The sequence below is a fragment of the Stegastes partitus genome, unplaced genomic scaffold (assembly GCF_000690725.1).
Source record: "Stegastes partitus isolate 25-593 unplaced genomic scaffold, Stegastes_partitus-1.0.2 Scaffold465, whole genome shotgun sequence".
Classification (NCBI taxonomy): Eukaryota; Metazoa; Chordata; class Actinopteri; family Pomacentridae; genus Stegastes; species Stegastes partitus.
In genome coordinates, this window is record NW_007578196.1 from 81,798 (window position 1) to 97,728 (window position 15,931).

General features: G+C 39.7%; 1 protein-coding gene across 1 annotated transcript in view; it reads right to left on the bottom strand.

Annotated features, from left to right (window-relative positions):
• Window positions 1-11,395, bottom strand: part of fchsd2 (FCH and double SH3 domains 2) — a 70,656-nt gene extending 59,261 nt beyond the window's left edge. The window contains exons 1-2 of the mRNA XM_008286694.1: window positions 11,106-11,395; window positions 6,648-6,745 (exon numbers count right to left, since the gene is read on the bottom strand). Of these exons, the coding sequence (XP_008284916.1) occupies window positions 6,648-6,745; window positions 11,106-11,126 (119 nt within the window). The 5' untranslated portion in view covers window positions 11,127-11,395. The remainder of the gene's footprint in view (window positions 1-6,647; window positions 6,746-11,105) is intronic.
• Window positions 11,396-15,931: the final 4,536 nt, after the last annotated feature.

Below are 15,931 nucleotides of genomic sequence, written 5' to 3' on the forward strand. Positions count from 1 at the left end.
ACTGCTGAGATTCAAAACCAGGATATCCTTTTTCACAAGAACTTAACTGTAAACCTGACTCATTTTCAGGAGACGAAATCTTGATTTCATCCTGTATGACTGATCACATAAAAAACACTGTGGCTTGGAAAACAATGTGAAAAAGAATGCTGTGAGTCATCCACAGTACTTGAGCTGAGGTGACTCAATTTCAGTAGCTCCAACTGTCTGTTTGATATCAGTTTCTTTTATACTCTTATAAGTCCAAATTTCAGTCTCTGGTTCTCTCATTAAAACATATCACAGAACACATGCAAACATGAATTGCTGCTCTATTTATTTATTCTATAAATGCACACCTCAACAGTAACTTTGACCATTTTTGCTTACTAGTACTGCTATATCCCTGTATATTAGAAGGGTGCTCTCTTGAACATAGTTGTGTCAACTCAACACCAACACACGCACCAACAAACACACATCCTCACAGGGATCTTTGGGCATGTCTAGGCCTTTCATGCTGCCATGGTTACACTGCGCCAGAGATCGCATACGTAAACATGAACACCCAATTATCATCTAGAAATATCTCACACCCACTTTGCATGATTATGAGACACTGTACCTTTTTAAAAAGTGAGTGAAAATGAACAGAACACACATTTCAGGTTGAACGGTTAATTAGCTCCAAGTTTTAGCAGTATTCAGCAGTATTTTATCATGTTGTAATCATGCACAACTGAAAAATATGCTGCACTATCTTGAGTAAAAATAAGTCTATATGCATTTGCTTTATTCACTCCCTGCGCTCTCCATACTTCTGTTCCTTAAAAGCTGTCCATGTCCTCCCTCCACCACTGCATTTCCGTCTCTCCTCCCTACTTTTATTCCTTCCTCTGTGGCTTTTTGCTCTGTTTCTCCACCACTCCTTCTCTCTTTCCTCTCTACCACTCTTCTGCCCATCATGGGTGCATGTTTGTAACTGCATGAGTCAAAAAGCCATGTCAGCATCAGCTGTGCATGAAGAAGAAAAGGGAGAGAGAAACTGCGCAGACTTGCAGATGAGTGTGTCTGACAGGAAATGCTTAAGTGCTTGAGAGAGGACATTAAGTGTATGTACTGTATGTGTGTGGTTGTCTGTATATGTGTGGGCGAGTGTGTGTGTGTGTGTGTGTGTGTGTGTGTGTGTGTGTGCGTGTGTGTGTGTTGAGGGCAAGGGGGGGCAATAGGTTGAAAGCCAGAGAGAGGAAATGATCAAACGTGGGAAAACAGCTGAGATCAATGGTTAACAGGACACAGACTGAGATCAGTGACAAAGGGATAAGCAACATGAGTCACAGACAGAGACAGAGGCAGAGGCAGAGGAGGGTGGTCATGTTTTCACACTGCATGATCACCACAAGACATAATAGTGCAGATTCTCTGCAGTTTGACTCCAAGATTAAGCAAGCATTTGGACAAAAACACTAAATCTTTCATTTAATTTTAGAATATATAATCACTTATAAGCAATACAATGAAAAGACAGAAGTGAATGTTATGGATGAAATCTAAGTTCTTAGCACAAAAACTTAATTCTTTACAGGGTGTGTGCTAGCATTAAAGGCATTAGTTTTATTCAAACCCATCCCACAAGCTCTCTTCCCACACAAATTCGCTTCATGCCTTGGAAAACACTGCTATTTAATATGTAAACCTTTGACTGTGTGGAGGTCAACAAAGTTAAAACTACAGTCGTGTTTGGACTTTCTGTCATTTTAGTTTAAAAAAGCAAAAATATTTCATGTAATTGTGTAAGCTCCAGTCTACAGTTCATTTAGGACACAATATTTTTGAAGTGCATACACCAGCGCAGGCTCTCTGTAGCACTTTGACATTCACGTGGTGGGGGTCAAGGGGGAAAAGAATTAGTTTATCAGATGAGAATTAGCTTATACCACAGTGTGGCAACATCACAAAAGGAAACAGAAACAGAAAGAGATGGCCAAGACATACCAAAAACGGTTCCCACTGAGTCTAGCTATATAGGAGTGCTGCCACAACATCACAGCAACCTATTGCTTTGATCGGCTGTGGCTTCTGAAACATGATACGTCAAAGAGATCTCTGTGGAGACATGCAGACATTCCTCACACACACAAAAAATGTAATTTTCAGAGAAAGTTAGTGGATGTCATAGTTCAGGATTATTTGAAGTATAGCACTTGAATCTGTCAGAAAATAAAGCTTGTACACTGTCCAACTGCATATGCTGCCATAGTTAATTAATCAAAGCAAATTCTATCCGTTCCCGCTGCTCTGTCAGGGACTACAGTTAATTGAGCTCAGAGTTTTCTACAGAAACAGAAAAACAGAAACAGAAATACTCAATTTTATACAATCCAATATTATGTATTTTTTAGAATCAGAATCAGAAACTGTTATACTACCATGTAGGTTTCCACATATGACTAATCTGACATGGTGTTTTGCTGCACAACATTAAATGCTGACAAGACAAAAAATTTCAACAAGGATAAAAAGACTTCTAAAAAAAAAAACAAGTCAACAGACTGTACATACTAAATGACAAATAAGAAGCAAGTATTACAAATCAGACAAACAGCAAGTGTAACAAATCCAAGGGATTATAAGTAATAAAAAGGAACTATGGTAATTATAAGTACTTACAGATGAGTCATTGCTCAGACTCAGTGCCACCTTTACCAGAAACCTGACAATGTTGGCAATGTTTCCAACCTCTTTCAAGCACACAGTATTAAAGGTGTCATTGCTGGAACAGAGTATTTCCGGTTGCTTGAAAATTAACTGTTCCGTTATTTTTCTCCTTTCAATCTTTTCAATATATTGCAGTTCCAACAAAACACTAAAGGTTTCCTATAGTTATAGTACTGATGCAATAACTGCTTGCTGTGTATGTGACACATTTAAATACATTTTTCTCCTAAAATAAATATATTGTATGAAGATTCAGTAGGTCAGGATTGAAGCCCAATGACCCCATTTTTTGTCATCTCAGCCTTATCCCTTAGTATTACCATGAGCCCTCTTTTGATCTGTAATAACAGCAGAGGTTGTCTGTGGTGTAATTTTGCCAAATACAGAGGCACCTACACCTACATAATTGCATTAGCAGGCTGTGAATCAGCTTTGCATTAATGTGAGTCCTTTTTCCCGATGACTCCTTGATTTTCTGTTCCCCATCTTCCTAAATTATGGAAGCTGCAGTGAAAAGCATTAATGAGAACACTGATAGCATTTTGGATTCAAATTAGGGAGGTTCATCTAGCTACTCAGCATGGAGACCCATTAAGATTTAATGATATTTGCTGATAACTCCTAGGATTTGGTCAATAAATTTGCGTGAAACACAAATTTCATTTATCCCATGTGAATATGCCACACAAAACAAAGACGTGGGGGGTAAATCACATCCAGGCCTCAGCAGTCCAGTCTAACACGTCCAGGCATCAGCGACAGAACTGGCACTTTCGTCATTTATCTTCTGACTATTGTCATTTCCAAAATTATCGATGCTCTTTTTAGAGTCTTCCCAAAGCACTCTGTCTAGACAAGGATAAATTTGATGCAGTTGACATCACAACTTGTCTGCAAGTGCTCTTACAGCAATTAAAAAAAAAAAAAAAAAGACTGACAGACGTAAATCCAGACCATGCCATTTTGCCGATCACGAGAGCAGATTTTGAATGTACTGCTGCAGGGCAAAGCATTGTACCAAGATAATGGCCTTTTTGCAATTTGTTTTCATTCACTGATCTAAATCTACACAGCTGCAATACTGATAATGTGCTACAGCTCCATAGTTAAGCTGCATATATATTATTGTTGAGCAAACAGAATGGTGTATGAAAACAGGATCAATAATGTTGAATGTCAATAAGGTGAATACAAGTTTATATGAGACTATATGAGCCTTTTTTTATGGTCAGCACAGGGTGATACGTGTGTGTAGCTGTTGAGGCAGACATAAGGGTATGGGGGATTTAGCTGGATTGAGGACACCAACTTGACTCCCTGAGTTCACCAACTCGTCATCATTTTCTCCTCTCTCTCTCTCTCCCTCTCTCTCTTATCCTCCCTCCTAAGACTAGTCCAGCTAAAACGTCCTCCCAGAGGATTAAACACACTGCCCTTTCTCTTTCTTCTTTCAGTCTTTCCCTTTCTTTCATTCCTTTTTTCCTTTATCTTTCCGCTTGTACCTTTTTGCAACTGAGAAACACAAAGGCAGAATACACTGCAACTTGAAACTTGTGTATGTGTGTGTATGTGTGTGTGAGTGAGTGCTTTGATTAAAGCCAGTCTTTGGATTAATTAGGGTAAATAACCTCAGAGCAGCTTTTGGGATTTAAGGGTAAAAATCTACTGTATGCTTAATGCAGGAAAATGCGGGCCTATCAACCATGAATGTGTTTCATCATATGGCCCAAATCTGCTGCTTGTTCTGCAAGGTAGGGCTACTGTAAAGATGTTTTTTTTTAATGTTTAGTTATGACTAGTGATGACATTAGTACCTTACCAAAAGTCTAGACTACCTTAGTTCAGTAATAGATTCATCTTTTCAGTCTAGATCCATCAAAAGTGTGCTTTTACAGCGACAATACCAAAAAATTGACATTACTGCATTAGTGCCAGTGTTAGTCAACTAGCTAGCTTCCTACTGTAATCCATTCACTGCAGGCTGTTTGCAGTCACCAACAACAGTTATCTTCTCTGCATTCTGACCTTGGATGGGGACAAGTCAATAATTGCTTCTTCCTGTGGAAATCAACTAGTGCATTGTCAACAGCACTGTCAGTTAGGGATGCATTTGTTACACCAGCGAAGAGTTTAAAGGCTCAATAAAGTATTGGGTGAGTTGAATACCTCGGGCTATAACTGGCAATTAATCTTCCAGTAATATTCATTCATTGTTGATTAAATATTTGATTGGCAATTACAAATCAGAGAAAAACAACAAATGCTCATTCTGCAGAGGATGGAACCTGAGAATGTTCAGCAAAATTGTTGACACTTTTTCTAATTGATCATGTCGGAGAGACAGGTCACACATGTATGGCATCAATTGAGCTTTTAATACGAGTTTTCCAGTTTAACTATTTCTAATGAAAAGTTATAGTGGGCAGGTACAAAAAAGTATATGAATCAAATGAAAACTGTATCTATTTTTTTGTAGTATAATTCTCTCATAACTACTACAAAACTATTTTGTCCATTGAGTGATTCAGTCAGTTCAGGGGTACGAGTGAAGACAACTGACAGTTTAACCGACTGCTGTCCTTTCAGCACCTCAAGTACTGAGCTGCTGAAAAGACAGCCGTTTCTGACAAGGGCAACAGTAGTTAGAGTCAGTGTGGATTTGGACAGACGGACACGTTCATCACATCTTGCAACTGGTGTGAATTTCAGATATCCCAAAACCTTCTGATCTTTTATGATAATCTTCCAAAGTCAGATGGGTGCCACATCAGTTAGGGCGTCAGTGTCTAGCTCAAGGACACATTGACGAAGGCAGATGCATGTTACTGCGGGGGCTTGAGCCTAGGCCTCGAAAGCGAAAGGCGATCTCCCTAATCGCTACACCACCCTCCTGTTCCTGATTTTACCACCATGAGAATGTGTCATCAGAAATAATTACAAAACATTAAAGGCTAGAGTAACATACTGGGAAAACACTGCAGGCAGCGTCTTTCAACGATGAGGATGACAAAGCCAATTTGGAGACCTTTACCCAGTGGCACATAGCTTTGTCCCTCACTGACTGAAAGAACTAACACATTGTGGTTGCATATGCTTAACTGGCTCTCCCTCTCTCCCACAAGTGAGACCGGAGCCTTGTTCACTCTCCAAAACCCAGCAGCAACAAGCCAATCTGTTCTCAAACAGCTGGAGCTGCCCCCAGGAGTGAAAGGGGAAAAAAGAGTGAGAAAAAGACAGGGAAGTCTCAGAGAGCAAAGAGGTAAAGAAAGTGTGAAAATGAGCAACAGAGTGAAAGACAGGCATGGAGGCAGAGAAGCAGGCAGTATTAGAGAGTTTGCTGTCATAAATAATCAATGCTTAGTCAACACAGAAAATGAGAGCGTGTGAAGGAACCAGGGCTTCCTCCCATTGCCAAATCCAAAAGGGAAAACTGCCAACTCACATACGTCATGAACAAACAGCTGAGCCAAAATGAAAAAGAGATATGGAGAGAGACAAAAAGATAGTCAGGGCAAAAGATGTAGAAAACATAAAGGAGTAGGAAAAGATGACAAAGAGAAATACAGAATGAAATTTGGAAAAGAGAAAAGACAGGAAGAAAGAAACAGAGTCAGAGAGCAGGAAGAGGGCAGCAGGAAATTCCTTCGTCATTTTCCCGACCCTTTGTGCTTCTCAAAAAACTGGAATAAGACAGTCCTCCTCCTCCTCCTCCTCCTCCTCCTCTTTTGCTTTCTCCTGCCACTCCTCCCTCACTCCTTAGTCGTTTCCCTCTCTCTTCTCTGTACACGGCTGTGACCATGTGTGCATGCTGTGTGCACATCAGTGCCAGCAACGATCACAAGATTTCAAATCATCTGGTAGTTGGTGAGTGTGTTCCTCAGTTCATTTGCAGTCAAGGAGAGGAGAACAGTGTTACAGGCCAACTTTGTGATGCAGAGATAAATTCATACCTCATATCTTCCAACAGGTCACATTCAGTCTGGTTTTTAAAGTGCAGTCTTGTCATCTGCTCCGTGTGAGTGTTTTTCAGCTCCTGTGTCACTTTGACCTGGAGGAAACAAAAAGACACTGTCATTTATCCATCTGCTCTGCAGGCACGTTCCTTATATCCTGGTTAACATTCACCAACAGAAAACCAAACTCTGCATGGGTTGGGCGATGTCAATAGATTTGGCATATGTCTACAGTGAAATATTGTGTATGTTAAGTGCTCAAACTGCACATATCTTAATTGCCAAGTGCTTAGTGGCAAATAAATATACAAGCAATATATTTAGCTGTCTCTTTAGTGAGTCTCTCCCCTCCGCAGACAGACATGTTAGACTGGAGGTGGCAATGATAGTCAGCAATCTCATTATGGATGGACTTCATGGTGTCCTTGCTCTTCTCTGCAGCCTCTGAAAGCCTGGTGTGGCAGCACATGAACCAGTTCTCCACCTGCTGCAGGTTCTTGTTAAGAGTGGCCCTCCAGCTCATAACAAATCGCCCAGGGAGCAGAGCATGGACTACTGTCGCCAGCTGTAGTCCAAGATGGTGGAGTCAGAGTTCATCTGTGTGACGAGAGGATCACTGCAGAGGCAGCTGAATGACATAGAGGATTGCCACAATAGCGGTCTGCCCTGCCTGCGGTAAGGAGAGCACGAGACAGGCCATGGCTAGCTGATTAGCAGTGACTGAAGTTTCAAAATAAAATTTTAAAAAATGTGGCAGGCCACTACTAATAAATCACTGTATGGGAAACAAAGTTGACTATGTTGTGTCAGACAGATAAAAGGTTTAAATAAAACATGCTGAATTGGGTTACCGAGTATACTTTTGGTGTCGCCGATCGTGACACTGACCTCAGGGTCGGGATGACTACCAGCCATCTGCAACAGACGATAGCACTGGCCATCGTTCCAACAGCAAACTACGACAAACCCTCTGTCCTTTCATCTTGATTTGTTAATAAAATATCAGTAACTAGATATGAAGCTAGTAGTGATTTTGGTTAACATTGTAGAGCTGAATTACTGTCATTTGTGGTTCTAAAAGGGTTAACTGAATAATGAATGCCTCTACCTGCCTAAAAGTCGTACAGCATATGCACATTAAAAATTAATAATTCATCTCCACAATCCATAATCTTTCCATCATCCGCCCCTGGTTAGATTAAATGTTGCATGAAATTACCAAAAGTCAGGCACCAGTGTGACAAATACAGTACTATTATCCTTCAGGAGTGCAGTTATTTTCTTCATCAGGTAATCTATTGATTATTTGAGTAATTGTTTAAACTATGAAATGTCAAAATAAATAAATGTGGCTCTGGATTTTGTATATTGTCCTAGAGCCCAATGTGGCACCTTGAAGTATCTTGTTTCATCCAACAAGATATTGAATTTGAAATGATACATAACACAGAAAAGCAGCAAAACCTCACATTTGAGACGGTAAAACACACACACACACATACACAAATAGTTTAACCCCCAGCAATCTATCTGCCAATCAGCTGTCAACCATCTGAGCGCTCAGCTCTACAGTCACCTGAAAGGACACACACACATGCACACACTCCAGTAATCAATCAATGCAACAATCAGTGTCAGGGTTTTGTCAGACTTTTGGAGAGGTCTGAAGAGGCTTTTCTTTTTTTGCATATGGAGGTGACAGAAAAGTACTAACAGCCCATAACAGCATTAGAAACAGACAGACGCTGAGGAAAAAGATGCTAATTCTATCACCTCACACACAAATGATTTTGTGCGATCAGACCGGGGGCTATAACCTGCTCTCACTCACAGCATCTTGTGCTAGAACAGACACAGAACTGACCTTTAATATGCACGCAAACAAGCGCATACATACACACACCTCCTCACAGAGTCACTGTGAAGGTCATTGTGCATTGTCGGGTGAATTCTATCGGCTATTCACCAGAGTAACAGTGGGCAAATTCATGACTGTTCTAGACAAAACATTCAACAACATGCCACGCACTACACTGGCACACACGCTCACACATACACCAAAGCACTGCAGAGCTCCTTTCTTTCATGTGCTGTTTCTTTGAAGATAAGGAGGGAGTGGTTCATTACATTATCTGGGCAAAATGACTTCACTTGATTTCACCTCCTATCACTCACTGGCAACCACTGAGAGAGAGAGAGAGAGAGAGAGAGAGAGAGAGAGAGAGAGAGAGAGACAGAGAGGGAAAGAAAGAGAGGAGAAAGGGATGTGCAAAGAGTGACAGAGAGATGGTTAGACAAAGTGAGCTGAGCTGGGCATGAAAGAAGAAGTGGGTAGAGGAGTATAAAGTGAGAGTTAAATGAGGGTAAGAAAAGAGGAAGAGAGAGGAAGACTGAGAAAGAGAAATGGCCAGTGAAAGGCAGAAGGTGAGAGCAACAGAAATGTTCATTAAGAAGCAAACAGAAAGAGATAGGAGCGGTGCATCAAAGGTCATGTTATAGGAGAAAAACCTCTGTTAGTGTAGTTGTAGCTGATGCAGCAAGTAGGTTTATACTGCTGCCATCACACCTGAACATTCAGACACGTTCTGATGCCCTCACCGCAATATCGACTACAGCTTAACTATATGACGGTAAAATCTATATCCAAATTTCACATCAGTGCCTATCCTTCCTGCGTGCTGCACTTCCAGTCTGGTATGTGTCCTGTTTTATCGTACAGCTGATTGGTTGTTTGAACTGCTGATAAGGTTCAAGAGTAGCTGATGTCAATTTATAGACATGTATTGTTAAAAAGTGCAAAAGAATCACATTGTCTGCTATTTGATAAACTTTGCTAATTTTGCCAGCTCCCATTGTGAATATAAAATAATCCTAATGAAAACAGCAGCTCAACAATGTTGAGCCAATACATGAAGAGCTATTCTGCTGCATTGTTTTTGTTGTGGTACTCACCCCTGTAGGTGTCACTGCTGATAGATAGATAGATAGATAGATAGATAGATAGATAGATAGATAGATAGATAGATAGATAGATAGATAGATAGATAGATGTTTCAATGTGATTTTTTGGCAATCCATTGCCTTTGTCAACCCCAATAGTTTCCATATTTAATATAAGCCACATAAACTTAATATATGAGTGTTAACTGAGCTCAGTTTGAGAGCAGATGTGCTGAGACACAGACAGAACACTTAAGGGGCTGTATGTGTCGCACTGGGAGAGAAATTATTAGCATCCAACAGCCAAATACTGATACACTCTGGCTGTGATGCTGTGGGCTGAGTGAACTGAGCGCGCCAGCCACATTGGCAGAGGGTAACACATCAGATTTTTTTTGCAAATTCTGTTTTATTCTTGGAAGCATTTTAGCAGAAAACTGAATGAAAGAAAAAGCGACAACGATGATGCCCTTGATCGCACACAGGGAGAAGAGTGGTCTCTCTACAGCCTCAATTATGAGAGGACCTGTTCAAGTGTGTATATGTGTTTTAAAAGACATGATGTGACATGTTCAAGGCCAGTCTGCGAAGAGAAGCCCAAGGCATAAATGGCACAGAGGGAATATGTGGTAATTAAGAGAAAAGTGTGCAGAGGTTCACAGCAGGGAAATTGACTCTCATGCATCTAACCACACACTGAAAGCAATGGAGCAGAAACTTCAACACACCCTCATGTACACACTCGCACAAACAGTGGACCAATCTATAAGGGACTGTGGTCTTTTCTCAAGCCATACACAATCAATAAGTCAGCGTCAGACATGGATTGCTCTGGCTGCAAGTCTCCTCAGCATGGCTGTGTGTGTGTGTGTGTGTGTTTAGCTTTTGTCAGCTCAGCCTTTGATGAAATGATGTGTGACCCTGGACGGACTGAAGGACTTTCTTTGAGACAAGATGCATCACACACACACACACAAAAAAACGACAGCTTTTGTTGTACTGTCTGGAAGGACTGTTGTCACAATTGCACAATATGTGAATTAGCCAAAATAACACCCATGCAACATTAGATTTACTGTAACGTTACGAGCTATAACGTTGCAGACCTCGTGTTAACGTGCTGATTTTTTTATTTAAAGTTATTTCCACTACCGGGGACCTTAAGCACAGCATCATGTTTACTTCCCAAGACAGTCTAGAGTTGTGTATGTAGCGTCTTAGCCCAGCACCTAGCGCTTTCTAGCTAACGTTGTTTGACGTTTGACGGTCAGGCTGCAGCGGCTGGACAGATGCACGTTAATGTCACTGAGGTTCCTAACTAACCAAGCTAGCAGCCGCTGCTAATGCTGGCTAGCAAGGGAGGGAGGGGGGGGTCTTTTCCTCCCTTTAATTTTTATGTAAAGCCCGCAGCATCTTTTGTTTTGCGTGTGGCTGCTAAAACACAAATATCTGAGGTTACACTCCGTCTGTCATTGTGCCCAGCTACAAACATAACGGACTCTGGAAATCACTCACCTTCCTCGGCGGCGGCTGCATTTTGAAGTATTGACATGAATGGTATTTCCCTTGTGAGATGTATTGTAATTCCAAAAGGAAAACCAAATCAGTGTGGGACTAATTTTTTTTTTTCTTCCTCAAACCCAAAAAAAAGAAAAAAAAAAAAAAAGGAAAAAAAAAAAAACAATCCTCCCCTCCAGACGACAGGGAGGAAAGACGGGAGTTAAATTTGTACTCCGGCGGCCATGATTGATGATAAATGGCTAGTTTATACAGAGCAGAAGCTGAAGCTACGAGGAGAGACTGCTGGACACACTTGTGTTGGCTGCTGCCACTACGAGAGTGTGTACTGTACTGTTGTGAGCAGAGGAGCAAACAGGCGGAGAGGGGGGGGAAAAAAAGCAGAGGGAAGGGATGGTGGGGGGGATATTAACGGGGAACCCCTTCAGCAACGCGGCTCAACGGCTCCACGGTGCGGCGGAGAGCGGGACCGCGGCCGGTGTCTGGTTGGAAAAAAACACCGGGAGCACAGAGACATCCTTTTTGTTTGCCCTCTCTCGCCCGGCGTCGACAGTAGCCTCGATTAACACTAGCATAAAGGTGTTTTAAGTAAAATAAACGGACGAGAACGACGATAGCTATTAAAAACCTGCACGTTTAGTCCACCGAGCATCTTCGTTTAGCCGAGCAGAGGAGAAAAGACTGACAGGAGGAGGCTGCGTCCTCCAGACCTGCATAGCAACAAGAAACCGCAGTCGATCGAGGAAAAATCGATCGTGGAGTAGAACGAAAAAACAAATAAAATATAAAAATATTGCCAAAAGAAATAAAAACCTTGCTTTCCCCGAGTGCTAAATGACATTTAAAAAATTAATATATTTTTTTACATCAAAAAAATAATTTGTGATATGATATGAAACCCCAACAACAACAACAACAACAACAGCAAAGAACTGTTGATGAAATAACAAGTTCAAGTCCACGTTACTTATTCATCATGCCCTTTGCTCTTATTAAGTGAATTATTATGTACTTGCAAAAAGTCAGACATGAGGGTGCAGACAGAGTGAAATAGGGTCACTGGGTTCACTGGAAGAGGCTGAGTGAACAATTAAAGGAATACATTACAATGGAGGGTGTCTGAAACTCTTGAAAAGAGTTGGCACCAGCAGTGCCTGCATGCATGTGAGCAGCCTGTGGGGTTTTCTTTTGTGTTAGGGCCACACAGGGTTTAGTCAGGATTTAAAATATAGATTATGGAAATAAAGAAAATAAAGTGCTTTAGGGATTTTTAAAATATAAACTGATTTGCATATTAAATGTTATAGAAATTTCACAAAAAGTACATTTATAAAGAGCAAGGGTCCATCAGACTTACTTGTTGCAATCAACCATGTGTACACTGTTTTAAGAAAATGAATGCTTATGAAGTTTTCAACTGTAGTGCTTTTTTAAAAAATCAATTTACAGCTATTTTCCAGATGCTCTATGTTTTGCTAAATTACAGATAATAACTAATAAAATCACAGAAACAAAGGAAAAAAAGGCCATAAGAGTAAATAATGTCCACATCAAAAATCAGTTTTGTTGTAGATGATAATTCATTCTTTTGTAATTTCTGACCATAAAATTCCACAATTTATTACTGTATTAAAAAATGCAAAAAGAAAATATGTTGAAAATAAACATTCAAGCAAACATACAATAACAATTGTAAATATTTTTTAACTGTTATGGATTTTAATTGTTTTGTTAATTTACCGATAGTAACTAATAAACTCACAGAAATACAGTATTAATTTACATGAAAAAAACAGACATTAAATAAATTAAATAATGTCAATATCAAAAAATTTCATTTTTACAAACATTAAATTGATTCTTTCACAATAAGTGACCATAAAATCACACTGTTTTACTGCTTTTTTAATCAGCTAAAAATATTATTTTACAGATATATACAAGTATACAGATATATATCCTATTTTCACTAGTATTACAGTTTTTTAACATTACAATATTCCACCATTTTTTCAGCCATTGCTGCCAGATTCTAAACTTTTTTCATGAATTGATATTTTTATTCTTTTTTACAATGATACAAAGATATTTTTTACTATACATACTCAACTCCTGCCTTTCAACAACAAAACCCAAAGGTATAAAGTCACATTCCATCTAACAGGGAAGTTTGTCTCTCGTGCAGCAGAGGGAAAAGAGCCGAGGGTCAGTCTCTCCTGGTTTTATCTAACTATTTCACTAACAAGACGCTCCAAAGCCTCCACACAATTATTTGTGCAGCCTTCAACAGACAAGATAAGGACTCCTGTGCACTCAGAGGCCTCAGGGTCAAGCTGGCCTCCTTAGCACAAACAAGAGTGGGTGAGAAACAAACCTTCACATGGGCAAGCACACAATTAATACATGAAATATGCAAAAGATTGGCATAGCTAGTTTCACGAGTAAAATATAGCAAAACTGCTAAAATATAGGATTTCCATCTTTCCTCAGTGACCTCTGTGTCAAGGTTAACACATATTGCTACACATGAAGAAATGCAGTTCATGTTATTGTTGCCCAGAAATACACCTGCGCACAATCCAGGTGTCCTTCATGCAAAACGAAAACAGATTTTTAAATAGCTGACAGGTTTCAGCATTGTGATTTCTTACCCCAAAAAAAGTATGTAGAAGAAAGTCATAAAATAATAACAACACAACTGACCCACCTCAAACATTAATGTTGGTCAGACAGAGGAAAAGACGAAGCAGCTGGAAGGGCATGTATTTTATTTCTTACCTCCTACGTGCTATACTGAAGGTTAAGCACCAGGTAATCATTAATGCACCAAGTTTCTGGAGCAGGTAAGACATTAATCACTCTTTCTCACCTTTCTTTTTAGTATAACGTGTTAAACCAACACATGCATATTCAAACACATGCACACGCATTCAGGGAAGCCAAACGCACTTCTTAACATCTACATCTATGACTTTCTGTAAGAGAGATACAGAAGAAAATGGCTGACATTCATATCTGGATCATATTTTTGTTAGGGTCGTGCCGGGATTATTTTGACTTATGATTTTTCTATGATCCGACTTTGGGACTTCTGTACTCCTTTGGCCACACGAAGGTAAGCAGTCGATACAGTAAAGTACTTGTACTGAAAATACTAACTGTAGCATACATACACATTGTATGTTTTTCCATAAAGCAAGAGTTTTCAAGAAATCGTTGACATTTTGCGTCTCAGTATACAGACGAGGTTGACTGTATTTTGCTGGTGACAATTATCATGAGCTGTGTTGAACAGAGTTACCACGTTGTTTTTATGTTCTATGAATTTTGGTACTAATAAAACACTGGCTGAGTCATACTAATACTCAGTGCACCGGGAACCCATGGGGTGCATTACTGCGAAACAAAACTGATGTTTAGGGAAAACTGTGTTAACAACCTTGTTATTGTGTAATTAAAAAGGAAAAAGGGAGAAACAGCTACATATTACATTACAGACCACTTAACTTATTCTTGCAGAGTGACGTAAAACGCATGTTGTAGCTTCACTTATTAACAGATGTCACTGTGGTGTGTGTGTGAGAGAGATCTAAAAGAGAGAGAATCAGCTACATTTACCATACAGGAATTTATTTTCAGGTCTACTTTACTGTTGGATCTGCAAAGTGGACAAGGCAAGAAATGGGACTTCTTCTGGATTGTTTGTTCAGCAGCTCATACTCGGTAGAAAACCTGAAGTAGAAAACAAATATGCCTTTCTCAGCTGTACCTTGGAGGGCTTCTGTCGGCATTCGAGGAGAAAAAACTATGTCAAACAGTAAAGTAATCTAAGAATAAAACACACAGATGTAGGTGGATTAAAACTAAAAAGGAGGAACCAGTAAGTTATGTGGTTTGTTGTAGAGTGTGGCTCCGCAAAAAATTTCAGTTTTTTATCTAATATTGTAACCAAAAGAATAACAGAACTATTTTTGGTATCTACTTTCTATTAGTTTCTAATTCATCCAACAAAATAACAGTGTCCTGCCTTAAAGCGCTACCAGCAGTGTTTAGAACAAGGGACTATACAACTATACGAATATATATTTGATTGCAAGGTCCATGTGTAATATTTATTTGCTTTGCTTGCTTGCAAAATCTTATGCTCACGGTATATAATTAATTCAATAACCAGTTTCCTTCATATGTCACCTGACTGTGTTGATCGTGTTAGTCATCTGAGGCCTCAGTACAGCGAGATCATACCACTTTCTTTAACTGCGTTGAATGCTGGGTAGTCCTGAATTTTTTGTTCTTAATTTACTTTACTTCCTTTTTGTGTCACCAAGCATTTTCTGTTGTCTTTGACTTAACCATGAGGTCCCACAGAGTCAGTTTTTAGGCCCACTGCCTTTTTCTGTTCATGTGCTCCCTGATCCCCATTGGTCACATCATTTACCAGCAGTCTTTTTCCTTTCAGATACTAATGATGCTCACAGATCTACCTTGATGTCAAAGATTCAGAGTTGGATTTGTCATTTGATTTTACAGCAAGATGGAGATTTTTATTTGTTTCTCTGAAAGGTAAACTGGTTTTCCAGAAAACACTCAAAAGCCTACCTGCTGTCTCCTGTTAATCCTTCATCTAAAACCGTAGGTGTGCTACTTGATTCAAACTTGACATTTAGTGGGCAAGTAATAACAGCTGCCGAGTGCTTCTTTTGTTAGCTTAGAAATATTTTAATAATGCAGTCCTTTTATGGATGCATTATTGCCTGCAACAGGCCTCGTGATCAGGGTTCAGGAGGATTAATGGTTTGCTGTATGCTTTAAAATCCTGTTTA